Source organism: Pyrus communis, chromosome 8, assembly GCF_963583255.1.
Source record: "Pyrus communis chromosome 8, drPyrComm1.1, whole genome shotgun sequence".
Lineage (NCBI taxonomy): Eukaryota > Viridiplantae > Streptophyta > Magnoliopsida > Rosales > Rosaceae > Pyrus > Pyrus communis.
Window position 1 is genome coordinate 2,548,770 of NC_084810.1, and position 20,034 is coordinate 2,568,803.

At 37.0% G+C, this 20,034-nt stretch overlaps 3 protein-coding genes across 8 annotated transcripts; 1 reads left to right on the forward strand and 2 right to left on the reverse strand.

Annotated features, from left to right (window-relative positions):
- Positions 1–987: 987 nt before the first annotated feature.
- LOC137743935 (calmodulin-like protein 11) lies at positions 988–7,252 on the reverse strand. The gene is made up of 5 exons (XM_068483865.1): positions 6,965–7,252; positions 6,620–6,777; positions 6,444–6,521; positions 4,777–6,208; positions 988–1,497 (listed from the first exon to the last, which is right to left on the reverse strand). The coding sequence occupies exons 1-4, from the start codon at positions 7,038–7,040 to the stop codon at positions 6,074–6,076; spliced, it is 447 nt and encodes a 148-aa protein (XP_068339966.1). The 5' UTR covers positions 7,041–7,252; the 3' UTR covers positions 988–1,497; positions 4,777–6,073.
- A 2,725-nt stretch (positions 7,253–9,977) lies between these two features.
- On the forward strand, positions 9,978–15,315 carry LOC137741331 (peptidyl-prolyl cis-trans isomerase CYP63-like). Of its 5 annotated transcripts, none has more exons than XM_068481053.1 (14): positions 9,978–10,135; positions 10,756–10,839; positions 10,970–11,024; positions 11,605–11,693; positions 11,863–11,887; positions 11,999–12,037; positions 12,131–12,248; positions 12,437–12,603; positions 12,686–13,013; positions 13,110–13,252; positions 13,372–13,573; positions 13,676–14,038; positions 14,106–14,186; positions 14,798–15,315. In XM_068481053.1, exons 2-14 carry the CDS (start codon positions 10,762–10,764, stop codon positions 15,138–15,140), a joined length of 2,031 nt encoding a protein of 676 aa, XP_068337154.1. In that variant the 5' UTR covers positions 9,978–10,135; positions 10,756–10,761; the 3' UTR covers positions 15,141–15,315. The 5 variants fall into 5 exon arrangements, with proteins under 5 accessions (XP_068337154.1, XP_068337158.1, XP_068337156.1 ...); XM_068481057.1 differs by having other exon boundaries at positions 14,804–15,315; XM_068481055.1 differs by having other exon boundaries at positions 13,679–14,038.
- On the reverse strand, positions 15,172–17,817 carry LOC137741332 (2-methyl-6-phytyl-1,4-hydroquinone methyltransferase, chloroplastic-like). Of its 2 annotated transcripts, none has more exons than XM_068481059.1 (4): positions 17,665–17,817; positions 16,857–17,460; positions 16,153–16,459; positions 15,172–15,807 (listed from the first exon to the last, which is right to left on the reverse strand). In XM_068481059.1, the coding sequence occupies exons 2-4, from the start codon at positions 17,435–17,437 to the stop codon at positions 15,652–15,654; spliced, it is 1,044 nt and encodes a 347-aa protein (XP_068337160.1). In that variant the 5' UTR covers positions 17,438–17,460; positions 17,665–17,817; the 3' UTR covers positions 15,172–15,651. The 2 variants fall into 2 exon arrangements, with proteins under 2 accessions (XP_068337160.1, XP_068337159.1); XM_068481058.1 differs by having other exon boundaries at positions 17,648–17,814.
- Positions 17,818–20,034: the final 2,217 nt, after the last annotated feature.

Below are 20,034 nucleotides of genomic sequence, written 5' to 3' on the forward strand. Positions count from 1 at the left end.
ATATCGCTGAGGCGGCAGATTACGATTAGCTCGGACGTTCAACGGGTTATGTGGTAGCACCAAAACAACGTTATTTGCGGTGTTTTTCACTTTTAAATAGTTGTTATTGACGTTTCAAAAGAAAATATGCAACTTCGAAGCATCTAAAAAATTAAAGAGAAAATACCGTTTGAAAAAGTATATTGTAACTTTTCTATCGTGCCTTATTAAAGAGAAAATGCCCTTTGAAAAAATATATAATAACTTTTCTATCGTGCTAATAAAAAGGTTAAAAGTGTTTTCTGACATCAAAAGCATATATAATAACTTTTCTATCGTGCCAATAGAAGGGTTAAAAATGTTTTTTGACATCAAAAGCATATATAATAATTTTTCTATCATGCCAATAGAAGGGTTAAAAGTACTTTTGACATCAAAAGCATATATAATAACTTTTCTATCGGGCCAATAGAAGGGTTAAAAGTATTTTCTGACATCAAAAGCATTTCTACCTGCGTTTAAGAGATAAATCTAGAAATAGTTTTGGATCATAAAAATGCTTTCTTAAAAAAAAAATTGCATTCATATGCTTTTTTTTTTTTTCTTGAACAAACGATATTATTTACACTAAAGAGGAGGGGGTGGGCTTAGCCTCACAATGAGCTAGCAATAATGTGGTTCAAACTTGCATTTGGTGAGAATCAAATCTAAAACACCTCACTTATAAGTGAAGAAGAATACCACAAGATCGTTGTACTAAGTAACCATTCATATGCTTCTTAAGAAAGCACTTCCAAATGTTTTTAGAACGCACTTAAATTTTTTTAACACACTTGTAAATGTTTGCAATAGAAGCAGTTAACCCATAAGCAAAAGTGCTTCCTACCGTTGCAGTCCCAAACAAACCCTAAAACTAAAGGCACAACAACAGAAAGACAATAATTACACAGATGATTTCCGAACATTAATTTTCTCTTTTCTAGACACTCATGTTTATACATATATATATCCCTTAATTATCATTTCATTTAGTTCAATTCAAAAGCAAAAAATATAAGAAATAAGTGTGCGGAAACCGTTTCGAAAAGACAATTTCCTCAAACAAACTCTCTCCAGTTGGTTCAAAAATAAATTCCTTTAAAAAAAAAGTCGGTACTAGTTTACAAAAAACACCACTTGGACAAATCGCACGCCAAAAGCAATTTCCTGGTGGTTTCCAATCGTCAATGTTGGAAGAGCCTTTCCCGACTAATACCAACAAACCAGTCAAACAAAATGGCCAACTTCATACAGCACGAGATTGACAAAAACCAAGTTGATCTTAATTTAACACCAGGAGTCCACAAAGGCTGTCCTTGCAACTTCCTTGCAATTTCCAGTGCCTCAATGCCTTCTTTTTTTAACTTAGATCCTTGCCGCGGCTGAACCGTGTGCTTCGGTTAGAACGAAGGCATCTCGTGACGGTAATCGGGTGTGCAGACTTGTCCTCATTGAGTATTTCATTGGTTTAAAAATGACCTGCAAGGCAAAATGTAGGGTTTTATATGTATAATATTCCATGCAAAACTTATGATATTGAAATTAATCATACGTGCACTGTAAGGGGAGCGCAATTCGCGCTACGGGTCACCGTCAAAGCTCTAGAGATGTTCGTCCGTTGCGCAAATAACACTCCCTAAACTCTACTGCCATTTTTTTTTCCACCAAACCTAGTGGTGCATAAATGCAATGAAAAAACCGCAACGCCAAGTAGCAGATCAGAAAACGTGTATATGTATATTTAGTGAAGCATGTAAGATCAAAGAAGTTCTTCATAAATTTTTAATGCCAAACATCAACAAAACCAAATAAGTTTCTAAGAGTAATACATAGCTAAGTTAATATTAAAAACAAAATAATTGTTTGAAGATAACTATCCTGCATATATTAAAGTTTAAAATCCTACTTATGCCGAACGTCTACGTAGCTAATTTATTTTATAAATGAAAATGATGCTTTCAAGAAACTATTTGCTTATATAAAAGGTAAAGCCTTTATCAACAAAAAAGTCTATACAAATAAATTAATTTACAAAAGAAAAAGATTCTTTTTAGATAGCTATTAGAATGTTAAAGATAAACATACATAAGCAGAAAATCTACGGTGAATGACTTCATAAGGACAGTCCAAAATCATATATCCCCTAAAACATGCAATTAAGAGGTACAAGATGCCCTAAATTGTTTAATCTTTGGCCTAAAGTTTTTGGTTTGTATTGATGTTCAACCTAGGTCAAGGTTAGTACTTCAATGAGGGTTTAAACTGGGCTCTTTCGGCCCAACGAGCCTCGAGTGCCATCCTTGTAAACAGAATGCAGTACCACCCCCTAAGAACGTTGTGCATTCAAGCTCCATTATTTAAAGTAAGGATGCAGTCAAGAGATGGGAAAGATAGATTTAAATCCAACAAGGCCATCCATTAACCTGTTCAGTTCTACACGCACAAGTCACAGTGAAGCACTACTAATTGGTATCTCTATTCATGCAAGCGACGAAGATAGTCGATAGATGCACTCGCCGTAGTTTTAGCATTGCAGCAAACCTATGTCAGATATATAGCAGATTTGGACACTCTAGACAAAATGAATCCAGTAGAAGATGCATATGTTTCGATCATTTTCATGGATCTGTTTAAATATGTAGTGCAAAGGGAAAACCGCAGTACGAGGTGAACTTTACCACATAGTTGCAAAACCAAATTTTTCTTAACAGAATGAATAATCAGAAACATATAAATAATTTCTCTCACTCAAATGACTGCTATCAAATTCTTACAACTAAATAGAACTTAAACCAGTACAAAAATTCCTATCCGAAACCAAAATCATACGAAGCTCATCCAATACTATAACACAATCATACTCACAAGTAGACCTGTCCTCATTGAGTATTTCATTGGTTAAAAATGACCTGTAATGCACATGTAGAGTTTTATAAGTATTTTATTCCATTAACAACTTATGATGTTGATTTTAATCATATGCATATTGTAAGGGGAGTGCAATTCGAGCTACAGGTCACCATTAAAGTTCATTGTTGCGCAAATAGCACTCCCTTTACTACATATTTGATCACGAGATAAACTATCATTACGACAAGTTTTGTACTACAAAACTGATCACAAGACAAGATATGATTAATACAAATTTGATCACAAGATAAGATATCAACAGTATGTTTCCACGTAGTTTTGCGTGTATGAACTTGTGTGAACACTCAACTGCCATTTTTTTCTATTATTTCGGAGGCCATAACAAATCCAGTTTGATATTGTGTCAGCACATTAATGAAGCAGAAATTTCCTAGCTAAATAGCTTGACGAATTTCACCAAACCTAGTGGTGCAAAAACGCAAGGAAACAACAACATGACCAAGTAGCAGATTAGATAAGCTGTAAGTTGACTAAATTATATTTTTCAAAGTACTTGTACATTTTGGTGAAGCATGTAAGATCAGAGAAGTTCTTCATAAATTTTTAATGCCAAACATCACCAAAACCAAATAAGTTTCTAAAAGTAAAACATAGCAAAGTTAATTAAAAAAAAAAAAATTTGTTTGAAGATAACTATCCTGCATAAATTAAAGTTTAAAATCCTACTTATGCCACGTAGCTAATTTATTTCATAACGAGAATGATGCTTTCAAGAAACTATTTGCCTATATCAAAGGTCAAGCCTTTATCAACCAAAAAATGTCTATGCAAATAAATTAATTTACAAGAGAAAACGATTCTTTTCAGATAGCTATGTTAAAGAAAAAACATACACAAGCAGAAAGTCTATGGTGAATGACTTAACAAGGACAGTCCAAAATCATATATCCCCTAGAACATGCAGTTATGAGGCACAAGATGCCCTAAACTGTTGAATGTTTGGGCCTACAGTTTTTGGTTTGTATTGATGTTCAACCTAGGTAAAAGTTAGTACTTCAAATGAGGGTTTAGATTGGGCTCTTTCAGCCCACCGAGGCCCGAGTGCCATCCTGTAACAGAAGTACCACCCTAAGAACATTTTGCACTCAAGCTCCACCATTTAAAAAAGTAAGAAAAACTAATAGAAAGGGCTTGAAAATTTTGAATTTTAACGGTAAGGACAAAATAAAGGGTAAAGTGAATAGTACCAGGATTGAATTTTAGTGTAAAAATGTGGTTTTTCGTTAAAATGAACCGTACCGGGAGCTTTTCATTAAAGTTCTCTTTAAAAGTAAGGATGCAGTCAAAAGAAGGGAAAAATGGATTTAAATCCCACAAGGCCATCCATTAACTTGTTCAGTTACACATGCACAAGTCATAGTGAATCATTACTAATTGGTATCTCTATTCATGCAAGTAATGACGATAGATGCATTCGCCATATAGCATTGCAGCAAACCTATGTCAGATATATATAGCAGAATTGCACACTCTAGACAAAATGAATACAGTTCAAGATGTATATGTTTCAATTCATTTTCATGGATCTGTTTAAATATATCGTGCAAAGCGAAAACTGCAGTTCGGGGCGAACTTTACCACATGGTTGCACAACCAAAATTTCCTTAACAGAACGAATAATCAGAAGGGTGGTGCTATCCACGCACCCATTTTTAACTCTCACACACCCCTCTCAATTTCCAACCGTACCATCGGATTGGATGAACTGAAGAAGAACAATGGACAAAAATTATACTCACAAGTTTTGAACACTAAATTCAAAAATGCATTGAATCTTTTCTACTCTTTCCATGTTAAATCAAAGAAGCAGAGTTCAACCAAACATACCTTTTGCACAATCCCACTTCACCAGCAACAATTTCATCACAAAGGCACCAAATTTCACCTCCATTTTCCAAATCTCACACCTTCAATGTCAAATTCCCACCGCCAAAACACGATCAACCTCACTATCCGAACCAAACAATTCACCAGCCCTATAATTCATCGCTGAACCCAAAACCCCCAACTTTTCCAATCCAATCAAGTTGAGCCACGTACTCCGATCCGCCAGAGTCCCCCAGCAGACCAATCTCTCAGCCTGATTCACATTCACCCCTGCAATCCTCGCTTCTCTGAAGGGTTTCAAGCACTTCTCCTTCGCGAACCCGCCGCACTTCTCATTCGCCGCCGTCAAACACCCCTCCATTTCTCTCTCCTCGCACTGTTCGCTCTGCTTCAAGTCTGACTTTCTGGCCAATCAGAGCTCCCCACCACGGGGGCTTACACTTTTCCGATGCGCTAATGGCGCACGCGATCCTGGCACCGGCCTCGCACTGCTCGACGATCTTGGACCCGCAGGTTCTGTACGCGTTCGCCCAAGCTTTTGGGTCGCGAAACGCCAGGACGTACGGACCGGACGACGGATCGTCGGGTGGCCCTGCCCGAACCGGTCCACGGAGTAATGGTACCGGGCTGTCGAATCGTATAGTTGTTGTGGCGGCTGAATGCTCGTCGATAGGGTTCGATTCGGAAGCCGCCATTTTTAGGTTCGGAGAAGAGAAGGAGGCGCGTGCACAGGTTAGTGATTTGGCGCAAAACTGTTGTATTCCGACACGTGTGAAATTTTTTGCAGAGGCCGCACGTGAGAAAGTGAAAAATGATATTAGATCGATTGAAAGTTTTTTAAAATAACTGAAAACGATTTTTATGAAAATATTTTTGGAATCAATTTTTAGTAAAAATACAAGTGAATCTTAAAAAATCACTTAAACCGCTTTGTTCATTTTAAAAACACTGACAGTACTTCAAGTGCTTTTTTTTCTAAAAGTGTTTTTAGTCATTTTAAAAGAACTTTCAAACTTACAAACGAGCCCATTGTTAATGATGTGAGCTAATCTAAATTAAGAAAAATTCCAAGTTCAGTGCAGATAGAAGCACACCAAATAATGCAAATGTAATTTTAAAAAATTCTAAGCAAATTATGTTGTGAACAATAAAAGTAAAATGGCACCTCTCATGTGTTACAACCATAATTGCACAATGTGCGTTGCTTCCTAATCAGCGGGTTTAAAGATTAAACACATGATTTAGTTTTAATCCATTTTTCTATTTCTAATAACATGATTAAGAAGGAAGGAAAAGATCAACAGAGCAGCATCATCCTTGCAAATTCTTCATAGCTAACTAGACCATCACCATCCAAATCAGCTTCTCTGATCATTTGTTCAGCCTCTTCATCGCTCAATCTTTCTCCCAAATTTATCATCACTTGTTTCAACTATCACAAAAGAAAAAAAAGTATGTAGATATATGAGTGGTGTTTCTTGCACCGTACATTATCTCTTAAATTTGTGATACTAACTGATGTGACACATAACATGACAGTTGCTCATTGATTGTAAACAAATGAAGTTTAATGTGAATCCGAACATGAACAAATGCAATTTTGACACATCAGTTGAGATTTTAAAAGTCGGGATACAACTAAAAGTCAACTATAATTTTATGTTTACCTCAAAGGCTGAAATGTAGCCATCTTGGTCTCTGTCAAATACTTTGAAGGCTTCTTTGAGCTCCTCGGCAACATTTTCCTACAAGATTAATTACAATCTTCGTCAACTCAACTGGTTTCAAAGGCTTAATTAACACAAATATGCTGAGTAAATTTGAAATTATAGAGCTTATTTACCTTCATCTTTCTTGACATAATATTCAAGAACTCTTCAAAATCTATGGTCCCACTTCCATCACCACCAATCTCACTAATCATGTCTTGAATTTCTTCTTTTGTGGGACGTTGATCCAGTGACTGGATCACTGTAGCTAGTTCTTCCAAGCTAATAAGTCCTGCAAATAAAGACTCGATCAAAAACCCTAGCGACTTATCGACGTGAGCAGCACGAAAGCACGTGATAGATAAACGCGAGAGGAATCGATGTATGCGATTAAGGGAACTCCCGTCACCGGTCGAGAAGAATCGGTTAATGGAAACGTATGTAAAGTAATGATTATATGTGAACTGATAAGAACTTACCATCTGAATCCTTGTCGATGAGGCAAAAGGCTTCCTGGAACTCAGCAATCTGACCTTCTGTCAATGCCTCTGCCATTTTCTTGGATCAAAAGCTGAGAGAAAAATAAGTTAACTTCCTGTTGGCAGCTGAGAAAGCTGTATTGTTATATAGAGAAAAATAAGTTAACTTTCTGTTTGGCAGCTAAGAAAGTTGTACTGTTATATGTGAAACAAAGAATGGTACTTGTTCACCTAAAAAAAAACACAAACAATGGTACTTTGGAACTAGCCTGGAGTGTTGGAATTGTTTGTGTCACACTCTCATTATAAGTAGGTAAAGAAAGAAGCTAAATAATTTTTTTGATTTAAGGTTTAATTGAAATAGTCAAAAACAGTGCGTGTGGCATTTTTTCCAGTCAAAACATGGAAATTTTCTAGAAGTGAGGCCAAGAGTCTTGAATCAACGGTTGAATACTTTGATTGTAAGAATTCTCCAATTACTTAGCTTAATTCTCCAATTCAAGAGTTTTTTAGAGTAATTATCACACGGTCATATAATATTATATTATTAATTTTGTAATGCATATTTTTATCAATATTATACTCTCAATTTATTACACATTAATTATATCGTCTATTCATATTATAATGCAAAAATTAGTAACATAATTTCTAAAGCGAAAAAATTTCTACAATTCTTAGTCAAAAAGGACATGACTTTGATGCTCATTTTCAACGTACTTTTTATTACCATTCTTGACATTTGTGACCGAAAAAACGAACAATCGAATTTCAAAGACACCATTATTATACTATGTCTTTATTAGTGACTCCAAGTATTCAGCAGTAGCATGCCGCTTGACAAAATTTTGTAAGACATGTCATTTGGTTAATTACGAGGACTTAAATGTTGTTTGTGTTGGCCTTACATGATTACATAACTAAAACACAAATAAAAGAAAACGATGGCTAACCTAAAGCACTTCGAGCGCCTGCCATTGACTGAGTTTGAAGGAGGAAAAAACACCACATCAGTGTTGAAGTTTTCTACAAGCTCTTAATTTTATACAACTACTCAATGGAAAGTGTTTGTTGCGTGTTTTAAAGATTGTAGGGACCTGAATATTTATATTGACTAAGAGTCAAGGGTTCTGTCCATAGAGGAGACCCAAATCTCACTTTCTTAGCTCACATGTAAGGTATTATAATTACATGTTCATCAAGGATTTAAGCGGCCTCATTTGGGTTCCAAGACATACATTCACAAGGCTAATTAATATAAAAGGGATCAACCACAATTTTAGCATTAATCTCTATTATTTCATTCCTATTACATTGTTGACCATTTAAAAGTTGATTTATATTGAATTAAGTCCAACCGTTTCAGAATACTATTGTAAAAAAAGACTTATAATTATAAGCAATTATGCTAGATTGTACCGAGTTTAATCTTGACTTGAGATCGTTGCCTAGGTATATTGATCATACGAAAAGTCCAATATGTAATAAGTTAGTATTGGACAACGTAAACAAATTTCACAAACATAAGCCTTCAAGGTTAGCTCTCAATTGGTTGTGCGGGTAAAAGTGAGATAATAAGTTAGGATTATATTAGACTTAAAATTCAATTTGTTCTAACGTGTCGTTTATCAGGATGCAATCGTTGTATATTGAGGCTCACATTTTACGTAGTGAATCATAATGCATAATGCAAATCACAAACAACAATCGTTTAAAGAGGAAACAAGGAAAATGGGAGAAAGAAGATGAGACTTCCCAAAAAGAATGAAGAGGAAATAAAACTTGAGAGATGAGACACATTTTATAGCCCCTGGCATAGTTGCGGATTCAGAATTTAATATATATAGTGGTTTTAATAAAAAAAGGTTTAAAAAAATTAGACAAAAGTAACATTAAAAAATTAAACGATAAACTACCAACTTTTTATTTATAATCTTTATACAAACAACATTGCAAGCTACAAAGACTAAATTTGTCCAAGACGAAGTTTCATAAATTTATCCAAGATGAAGTTTCATACTCTAAAAACATGTCATAATAGTTTAATTGTCAATACAAGAAAAAAGAGATCAAAGATGATTTGAAACTATCCAAAATTGGAGTTGAATTATCCAGAATATAATTAGAATAATCCAAAATTGGAATTGAAAATATTTGGAATAGGATTGTGCCGAAACTAATCGATGATGATTTTTGCTTGTGGTGGCCTAACCATCTCCAAAGGAGTCCAAATAAGATGACAAATTTTGAACATAAAATTTAAATTTTGACAGCTTATGTGGCACTTTGACATCTTTTAAAGTTTTGTTCTCCAACTGATATGTCAAATTAAATTATTTTATAAAATAAATTATTAAACTAATTAAACCAAGTTGTGAGGTGCGAGCAGGTCAGTGTGGAACTTTAGCGGAGGTAGAGTCGGACCGCCGCCGCCGCTGTTGGTGCCCAAGTGCAGTGGCGATATTGGGTATGCGTCGGAAGTGAGTTTCTTGGCAAGAGGCGATCGGACCGCTTGTGGGGATTGTTGTTGTTGTTCTAGCGCTTCAATTTCTGATCCCTGCAGGTATTCAATTGAAAAATGAAAACTAGAAATTGAATGCTTATAGATGTGAAATGGGTTTTTGAAAATTTTTTAGCACTGGGATTTGGGTACCTGTTCGATCCATTTGATCGCATTTTTTGTCGAGGCCTTTGGTGTAATCTGTTCACCTTCCTACTAATTAAAAATTAATAAAATACATTTAATAATTAATAAAAAAGCCATTTGAAGCTGCTGTCAAATTTGATAGCAATATCTTTTGCTGCCAATCCGTGTTATAGCCACATAGGATTTGGCACTTTGGTTGGAGAATATTAGTCTAGTCTAGTATTTTTTTACTGTTATAGCTGATGTGTACATTTTGACATCCTTTTTAGTTGTTGAAAAGCGTATAGATCTACCGCAAAACCATGTACCGCGTAGCAGTCGATTGATCCTCAGCCCAAGATAGGTAAGAATCGTATAACCCTCGGGGGTTTTAGCGAAAGCACCAGCGACAGCTAAGCAGCAGCAAAGCCTCGTCTCTTCCCTCTCTCCTCGCTCGCCTCGCCGCCGCCGCCGCCGTCGCCGTCGCATTTTGTTTCCGAATCTGGAACCGAGTTTACTCGGACCGAGTCGAGCTCAACCAACAGGTACTCTTCAATTTCTCATACCAGCTTTCACATAAAGTTTTATAATTCGAGTGCCGCAACACTCCACAGTAACCGATGCAATCCCAAAAGTTTAACATTAGGGTTTTTGAGATAAATAGGAATCGTGATCGGACGTTTAGGTTTCAGGTTTTGCGATTCCCATTGAGGGTATGTAGATTTGGTTCTGAGGATTAGCTGAAAGAACAAAACTTGGAGTAGTTTCAGCTAACGGTGATATTGGGCACATTTGGACTTTGAATTCAATGCCGATGGAAAAACCGGTAGGGGAATCCGAATTATGGGTTCAGCATGGAAAGGATCAATGTCAAGATCATTGCCAAAACCCTTGGAAATGAATAGAACCCTGCATTTCCTTTTTCCGGTTTCTAGGGTTCTCAGCTTCACTGATTGGTTTTTTTTCTATCTGCCCTTATTGTTTCGCAATATCTTGTTAAAAAATTCTAAGTTTGTGTATTTTCGCTGAATTACATTCAAAGATACTTTCTTGAGCTAAATGGTATGTAGATTTTACTTATATCTATGCGGGATTGTTATGCAGGTTTATACTGTAAGATGGTATGTGTTTATTTACTTCTTTTGCTCTGATGTTCTTGAAACAGGAAGATATGAGCAAGAAAAAGAACCCTCGCGTCTTCTTAGATTTATCAATTGATAGGGCCCCTGTGGAACAAATTGTTATTGAGGTACATAAAAATCAGTTACACTCTCGCTTGTTGGAGTTTTTAGCTTGTTTTACTTGTTATAAAAGGAAAATTTTAGCTTGCATTCTGATATAGTGTTAATGTTAAACTCGTTTCTCCCAAAATTTTGCAGCTTTTTGCTGATGTTGTTCCCAAGACAGCAGAGAATTTTAGGGCTCTCTGTACAGGTAATTTAATGTAATTTGATTGTTGTGTTTGTTGGTTAAGTGTCCACTTTAGATTCTTTAAAAGTTTGAGGAATGCAGATTTGGTTTTATTATGGTTATGTCTGGAAGAAACAAAATATAAAGACTAAGAAGACATAGGATTTGTGAGCATTGGAACCACATTGGTGTTGCTGAAGTAAGGGCTCGTTTGGATGTGCTTTTAAAATGACTGAAAGCGCTTTTAGAGAAAATATTTTTGGGTTCCAAAAGCACTTTAAGTGCTTTTTACAAGAAGCACCAGTTATGTGTTTCTCCCAGGAAGCACTTTAAGTGCTTTTCCAGGATTTACTAACATTTTTACTAAGGATTGTTTTCAAAAATATTTTCAACAAAAGCGCTTTCAGTCATTTTAAAAGCACATCCAAACAAGCTCTAAATCAGTTCGTAAACCCCCGTACTAATACATTATCAGATTTGGAAATCTGGTTATAGTGTTTGATTCCATATCTTTTGTTTTTCTTGGTATGAATTTTTTTCTACTTACATTCATCATCGGTTAAATGACCTATGAGGTGACATTTTGTGTTGTCTTTTGTTATAGGTGAGAAGGGCATTGGAAAATCTACAGGCAAACCTCTCCATTACAAAGGATCAACATTCCATCGAGTAATAAAAGGATTTATGGCACAGGTATGTTGTCTCTTTTTCAGTGAAGCACCACCGTCAAATATTACTTATCTTCCTGAAAGGACAAATCCACTCTGTTATAGGTAGAGATGACAACTTTTTCTGCTCATTTTATTTATTTATCTTGTAAGTACTAACATGTCATAATTGTCCATGTTTCTCTTTTATACAGGGTGGTGACTTTTCAAATGGAAATGGTGTGAATTTCTTCCTATAAATCAATTTTTTGTTTGATGAATGTAAATTTTCTGTTTTACTTCGAAATTCATGCCCAGACTTGTAAAGATTGACCCTTGATTGGTTTGAAGGCACTGGTGGAGAAAGTATTTATGGAGGAAAGTTTGCAGGTAGATTTTTGTTTGTTTGTGTGTGCAGGAACCTGCACGCTTGCATGCGTCATAACTGTTCAGTTCTGGTCATGATTTTCATTGCCCTTGCAGATGAAAATTTTAAATTGAAGCATGATGGACCTGGTCTTCTGTCTATGGCTAATGCTGGTCCAAACACAAATGGTTCCCAGTTCTTTATAATCTTCAGGCGCCAGCCTCATCTCGATGGGTAATTTAAATTGCTTTTTTATTCACACTTTTATGTGAGATGCCATTTATACGCATTACCTACCACCTTAGATCTTTTTCATTTCCATTTTTCACCACTTGATAAAGAATGTTTTATGTAGGGTCCATTTGTAGCTTTTAAAATGATTTTTAGTCATTGAATGCGTTTTTCTTTATCTTCTTTGTCAGGAAACATGTTGTTTTTGGAAAAGTTGTGAAGGGAATGGATGTAGTTGAGAAAACTGAGAAAGTGGGAACTGCTGATGGAAAACCTTTAGAAACTGTGAAGATTGTGGATTGTGGTGAATACTCAGAAATTAAAATCCCTGTTGCAACAGAGAAAGAGAAAGAGAAAGGTAATGTGTGTACATAAGTACCGACACAAGAGGCATATAAATACTTTATTTTGGCAGCATATAAGATCAGTTTTTCGTCCAGGTAAAAAGAGGAAATCAGGAAAGGTTTCATCCTCTGAGGATAGTTCTGATGAGGAAGCAAGAGGAAGACGTAAAAAATCCTTGAAGGAAAGAACTAAGAGAAGAAGATATTCTTCATCTGACTCCTACAGCTCAGAGTCTGAGTCAGATTCTTTAGATTCTGATTCTGATTCTTCTCGATCTGACTCAAGTTCTTCTGGTGATGGAAGGCGCAGGAAGAGGAAATCTGTTAAAAAAGGTAAGCACCAGCGTTCAAGGAAAAGAAGAGATGGAAAAAAAGAGAGGAAGAGCAGGCGGCATTCCAGAAGATCAAGGCGCAAGTCAAAACGGTACGGTTCCTAGTTACTTTAACTGCCACTTCTTTTTTTTGTTTTCTGCCTTGGCCTCATATTTTCCATGGATGTTTATTATGACCTTGTTTTCAGGAGATCGGAAAGTTCAAGTGATACAGAAAGTGAGAGTTCTAGAAGCAGTAGAAGCAATTCAGATGATGATAAAGATGGTCCTCATGTTTCTTCCCGTAAAACCAGTAACTTAAGGGGTGCAGAAAAAAAACTTCCAACCAATGGTATGTCATCTATATTATTATAAGATGTCCACTGTTACCTGATAATAGTTTATGTGAGTTATTTGTTATTAACATTTATTTGTGTGCGTGCCTGCTCGTGGTTTGTTGTTATGTTTCAGACGCGGGAAAAGAAACCCCTCTAGTGAAAAAAATTGTTGTTGAACAGAAGAGCAATCATGGTATGAAGAAAACTGAGGGCAACTCATCTCAAGGAGAAGGAGAATTATCTCGAAAGAATAATGCACCTTTCAACAATGGGCATAATGCAGAAGCTAAAACTACTAATCAGAACTCTGACTCAGATGATTCGAACAACTCCAGGTTTCCACTGTTAATAGCCTATTGCGTTTATTTAGACTGGTTCATGCACAACTAATAGTTAGTTTTTTTATTGCTTGACAATTTCTGTGCATATTTAATCAGCAGAAGTCCGACTCGCAAAAGGAGGTCAAGAAACAGCCCTAGGAGCAGGCCAAGCCCAAGTCCTAATAGAATTCCTAGTGGAAGTCCTCCGAGGAACACTGGCAAGAAAAGTAGAGGAAGGCTTTCTAGGAGTCCATCGGGTAGCCCTGTCCGGAAAGCTCCTGAACCTTCTACTACCAATCATGACGGGGGTCTGTCAAAAAGCACTTCTCCAAATGGAAATGCAAAGCGCGTTAGAAAAGGGCGTGGCTTCACTGACCGCTTTGCCTTTGCACGTCGTTACCGTACTCCATCTCCAGAGCGTTCACTCCGTAATTCCTATCGTAATGATGGAAGAGACACCTACAGAAGTAACCGTGATAGGTAATTTCAGTATTATGTTAGTGATAAAGCATGCGCGTAAAATGAATTATCTTTTGCATGTCTGAAGGTACTCAAGCTATAGAAATTTTTCTGAGCGCCCACCTCGTAGACATTTCCGAAGCCCACCAAGAGGCGGAAGCCCTCCCAGGTTCTCCCTCTCTCTCTCTCTCTCTCTCTCTCTCTCTCTCTCTCTCTCTCAACCAGCCTGAAGGCATATACTTAGCCATTGTATACACTAAATATATGAGGCGAGAAAAAGTAAAATCAGAGCATAAACGATCTTTTTGTTGAACATTTTGATCATAGTAGACCAACATGTCTTTTTTCTTTTGTTTATACACATGAAGAGAGCTAGACTCATTTTTATTTAAAACCCATTAATTAATAAGGAAAAATCTGTGGCACCGTCCCAAAGTCCTCTCTGAGAAAGATAAATTGTTGAAATGCTGCTTATAATTCAGAAGCATTTATCCTATCCAATCAATAAATGAAGCCCTCTGGATGAAATTAGTAATAGATTTTTGGCGTTTTGATGAGTGGGGAACTAAGCACGTCATCTTATATTACCAGGTGATTTCAACTACTGGGAAGAGGATCTTGTCAAACTTCACTTAATTAACCAGAATTCTAGTTTTACCGTATTATGCTCCTGCACTTAATTGGATTTGTCGTTTGTATTTTAAGTTATGTGTTATATTGTTTATGGCATATTGAGGCACGAATGTAGCATGCTATTCATTGGGTTTTCCGTATATATAGAAACAGGAGCAGGAGAAGTCGAAGTAGGAGCATTTCCCGCAGCCCTGGTGGTTACCGTGGCCATAATAGGGACCGCAGCCACAGCCGTAGCCGTAGTCCAGTAGATCGACCTCCTGTAAGTGATAGACTAAAGTCCCGCCTTGGACCCCGCATTGGTGATCAGCACTCTCCAGACAGAGGTAGGCTTAAATCCAGGTCGAGGAGCCCGAGGCCTTCTCATTCCAGATCTCCAGATGCTACACCTAAGCGTCGTAATCAAACTCCTAGGTCTCCCAGTAGGTCAATATCAAGCTCCCCACCTGCTCAAAGGGGGTTGGTTTCATATGATGATATCAGTCCTTGAAATCTTTTTCCTGGTTCCGGCACGCGAGTAGTTGCATCTTGAGTACGTGTATATGCACGCAGAATGGATCAATCGGAATTCTAGGTTATGTTCCTCGTTTGATCTTGCTTTCGCATTGCAATGTAATTTGAATGTAATTGACTTGGTTTTAGGATGATGTGTGGGGTTTTTGTTTCCCTTTTTCAGAGACTTAAGGGGTTTCATGCCCGTTTAGAGCTAAAACAAAACGGCAATTTTTGGGGGTGCATCTGATTGCTTACATAACTAAATCACTATTCAACATAGTGACGAAGTTTTGGGCTTGTAGCTCAAGTGGTAAGCGTATCCACGGCTGCGGTTGTGTGCTAAGATTTTCCATATAAATGAATTTTAGGGCAATCATAAACTTTATAATGTATGTTTGCGATATCGGTCATCAACAATTCAGTCTCATCCTGCATACACACACCACAACTATGCCTGCCTACTACTACTACTAGGAGTAGAACCAGAAGGGCATCAACTCTCTCTCTCAGATTGGTTGGCCTTTGGGTACAATTTGATCTTTGATCCACATGTATATCGGCACCAGTACATAGTATGTTGCTGCCATGACACCCAACATGAACCGCACGAAGAACGTCCACGGGTTTACCGGCTTTGTCACGTCCTCTGCTTTCGGACCAAGCTGCATCGGAACAAGACAGATGAAGAGTAAATAAGATAGAACATAGGATTAGATGGAACTACACATCATAAAACAAGAACAAAATTGACAGCAATAGAATTCGAGTTCAATGACCCGAACTTCCACAAATTACACCGGAAATAATGAAGTTACTCCGTTTCTATAAACAGTAGTAGCATGGCCAACGTATTTGATAATCGAACTACTACACAGTTAGAATCTACTAGTTTCATCGGAGTGCCTGAATCTTAATCAACTCTAAATGCTGAAAAGAAAAGAAATCGAACATGGAAGAGCATTAATCATCAAGAAATAGGTCAAACAAAGTTCTCCAAAAGAAAGTACCTGTAAAGGAGAATCCCCGGACGCAGGTTTAACGCCTGTTACAGAACATCCCATGATCAATCCATGGCGGCGAACCCCACGATACCATTTTGGGCCAATTCTTTTCAGCTGGACATCTTTAAACCCTGCCTTCTTGAACCACTCAATGTACTCTTCCTCCTTTGGGAAAAGCATCCATACATCGGCAAAGAAGCGAGATAACCAATATGTTGGGTACACAGGACCAATTACGCATGCTTTCCCTCCGAGTTTTAAGACCCTGTATGCTTCCCTGATGCCACGCTGCGGGTCTGGCCAGTACTCGATGCTGAGAAAATGCAATCATACAGTCCCATTAGAAAGACTACAAAAGTTAGCATGTGTATGTGAAAGTTCAAGATGAGCTAAAAGTGAAGACCATCATCCTGCACATTTTTACCACATGTCTGAGTTCAATATTTCACATCAAGTGTGCATTTGAAAACCAAAGATGGTAAAAGCATTCTTTCTGACAAGATCATATTCTAAACTACTCTAACCTACAAGGAGGAGGGGAATTCGAACATTGGCTTGGCCGATGTGCGTATAATAGTATTCTACATACGCGAAGACTATTTTCTAGCGGTAAAATTGAAACACGGTCAATACATTACATGACAAAGTTGCAACTCGAAGATTAACAAAAGCTAGAAAACACACCAAGGAAAAGGGTATGAGCAATGTACCTCCCAGCAGATACATATCGATCAGCGTAATCAGTTCGAAAAGGGAGGTCCTCAGCATCCCCCTCTATAAACTTGCACTCCTTCAAGGGCTCCTTCTGCTTAGCCTTGGCAAGCTGATGAGGTGACTGGTCAAGAATGGTGACATTCTTAGCATCCACATGCTTCACAATCCCCAGAGTGGTGAACCCCGTGCCGCCACCAACATCCACCACAATCATTCTCCGATCAGTGAGCTCCGCCGGCTCAAGCGCCTCGTCCCTCATGTCCTCAGTCCAATGCCCGGGGTTTATAACATGGTCATACACAATTGAGAGGAATCTGTAGAACCAGAAAGCCTCCTTCTTGTGCTGAATAAACCTCGGCTGAGAAGCCGGCCGAGGAGCCGAGATGCTGCCGCCGCTGCTGCTGCATCTGGGCACACTGATTCTACCACAAGATTTGGGAATTCTTGCGGCTGAAACAAACCCCGTTTTCAGAAACTGCTTCCCGTGAAGATCCGACCCGTTGAAACTCAACCCGTTTGGGGTTATTGCTCTCATGAGGGTGAGATTCTCAGCTCCATTGAGCATCGCAGAGACCATGATTTGATAATTCAGAGAAAACTCTGAAAGAAAAAAGCTACTGAATTTCACTTGGGTATTCAGCTAAGTGAATAAAATCAGTGGAAATTGATCCGCATGCAAATTGTAGCAGTTTTATGGGGTTTTACTGTTGCTCTGTTCACTTATCTCTCTCTTTCTTGAAATGGAAAGTTTACGAGAGAGAGAGAGAGAGAGAGAGAGAGAACTTACTGGTTGAGGGAGCTTACAGATTGAGAGGAAGAAGCTTTTCTCGAGCGTTGAAGGAGCACCACAGGTTTAAGGTAGAGAGGGATAGGAACAAAATGCTTGTGAGTGAACTGTGAAGCAGCGTTCTTGTGGTGCTACTTTCTTTAGGTGAACGTTCTTGTGGTAGTGCTACTTGCACTTGACGCCAACAAGATCATTTTTTTTTCTCTCTTCTTTTTATGTCTAATTCTTATTTTTGAAGGCCACGATATTCCAAAACATTTTTCTTTAAGACAAACTATTGTCTACGTTAATTTAATTTGTTTATGTACTGCGGCGAGCAGAATTCGGATATGACTGCAAATGGGAGAGTACAATGTTCTACCCAACTTAACTAAAACTGAAACTAAAATAATAATTAGGTTTAGCCAAATTGACTAGAGCAGTGTGTTTTTCTCTTTGACCGGGACTTAAACCTACCTCTGTAAAATATCACTTGTACTGGCGGATCCATGATTTTAAACACGGAGGGTCCTAATAATAAATGTCAAAAAATTAATAGACAAAAATAACATTGAAAAGTTTAATTATAACATTGAAATTTTATTCTCGGGTCTCTTTCAAGATTATTCAAATCAACGTAACACTCATTTTGTCTTGAACTTAAATTATCCGAACTTATAAAGGGTGCTATTGGCTTTGGTTAAAAATCTTTCCATGTTTCTTATTTCTACGTTACACAATTGATAAAAAAAAAAAAAACACACACACACACACACACAAACATATACCAATTAACCAATAAACAAAAATTCCATCTAAATTCCAATAATCACATGAGTATACAAACATAAAACATATCAATAATCATATCAAATAATTGACTATAAACCTCCATCAATATCTAATATAATTTAATTGAGATTAGATTAGAATACCAAAAAACTTGCATGAATTTTGAACCAAATGGTGGTGGTGTGGAGATTTGAAACAAATTGAGGTATGATATTGGAGTAAAGTTTAAATATGGGATCGGGTAGGATTTAGAATTTTAGGGTTTTGAAAATTAGGGAATTGGGGATTAGGTGAATATGTGAAAATCAAAGCAATGGGATGGGGGAAGGGATGGGGAAGAGTGGGACTTGGGGGAAGTGCTAGTTAAAAATTTAAAACAAAATATACACTAACAACTACGTTTTGTATATTGTTTTAATTAAAAAAAATTAAAACAGTTGGCCAAAACGAGCGTTTTCGGCCAAGCCTTAAAAAAAGAAAACTTCTTCACGCGACCGTCTTCTCCGAAGTTTGCCGCCGTTCACGTAGTCGTCTTCTCCGAAGACGCCGCCACTTAACCGCTGCAGTTTGCATACATAGGCTTTTCTCCTCGAGTGCAAGGGGTCCCTAGAATATTTTAAGGAATGATTCAAGGTTGTCGAGGGTTCCTGGTACCTCTCAGTTCCCTCGATGGATCCGCTACTGCTTGTACATAAAAAAACTAAAATGTGCAGAAAACTTGTAGCTTCACTATTATATTCGGAATCTCGAGTTCAATTCTTCACCCCTTTAAAACCGTTTGTATCCCGAAAGAAAAACCTTCAACTAAAACTTAATTATGCAAAAGCAAAAATAATCTCTTAGTCGTTTTACATTTGGAGTTGAGGTGAGCCATGCAGAATCGACCTCTTGCTGCAAAATGCGATGCTGTTACATGGTACTCCATCCCATATCAATTCTGTCAGCAGTTGGTAGGATAGATAAATGTAAAATGGACCACTTTTGGTGGGATCTAATTGTATAAGGTTCATTTTTTTACCATGCAACACTAAAGTTTGTTGGCTGTTTGCCCAAAATTGTGCTCCTTTCATTTGTGTCACTTGGTGTTCGATTTACACCTTTCAACTTGATCTTTAATCTATTTTGTTGTCTTATCTACATCGAATTAGTTGCAAGCTGATTTTATTCTTGTTTTTTCAAGTATTAGATTACAAATTTGAACGTGTAATCTACTGTTTTTATAATTTCTTATGTGTTAGTAAAATACAAAGAAAGTCACGCGGTATAATAACTTTAACAGTATATTTTAGAAAACTTTGGAAAATTAAGAATTAAAATAATTCCAAAACCTATTTCATTTAAGTATGCATGTTATATCATCTCAAAAAAAAAAAAAAAAAAAAAAAAGTATGCATGTTATATATTGGATTGGAATTGATAAGTATTATTGATTTCTAAGTCTCAAGACATTAGTCTCAGAGTATGTTTTAGGTGCACCCGAAACATCTCCACGTGACGTTACTATTTTATTCAAATTATAATAATGTATTTTATTTTCTATTATTATATTCTAAAAATATGACATATCAACATTGTCATACATTATTATCTCGTAGAATACTACTACCATATGTCAG

Coding starts and splice junctions, on each gene's coding strand:
- LOC137743935 (XM_068483865.1), bottom strand. CDS start 7,040: ATGGCAGAGGCATTGACAGAAGGTCAGATTGCTGAGTTCCAGGAAGCC. Junction 6,778..6,964: donor CATCGACAAGGATTCAGATG/GTAAGTTCTTAT, acceptor CTTTATTTGCAG/GACTTATTAGCTTGGAAGAA. Junction 6,522..6,619: donor TTATGTCAAGAAAGATGAAG/GTAAATAAGCTC, acceptor TTAATCTTGTAG/GAAAATGTTGCCGAGGAGCT.
- LOC137741331 (XM_068481053.1), top strand. CDS start 10,762: ATGAGCAAGAAAAAGAACCCTCGCGTCTTCTTAGATTTATCAATTGAT. Junction 11,025..11,604: donor TTTTAGGGCTCTCTGTACAG/GTAATTTAATGT, acceptor CTTTTGTTATAG/GTGAGAAGGGCATTGGAAAA. Junction 13,014..13,109: donor TCAAGGCGCAAGTCAAAACG/GTACGGTTCCTA, acceptor CCTTGTTTTCAG/GAGATCGGAAAGTTCAAGTG.
- LOC137741332 (XM_068481059.1), bottom strand. CDS start 17,437: ATGGTCTCTGCGATGCTCAATGGAGCTGAGAATCTCACCCTCATGAGA. Junction 16,460..16,856: donor CGATATGTATCTGCTGGGAG/GTACATTGCTCA, acceptor GCATTTTCTCAG/CATCGAGTACTGGCCAGACC. Junction 15,808..16,152: donor CCGGGGATTCTCCTTTACAG/GTACTTTCTTTT, acceptor GTTCCGATGCAG/CTTGGTCCGAAAGCAGAGGA.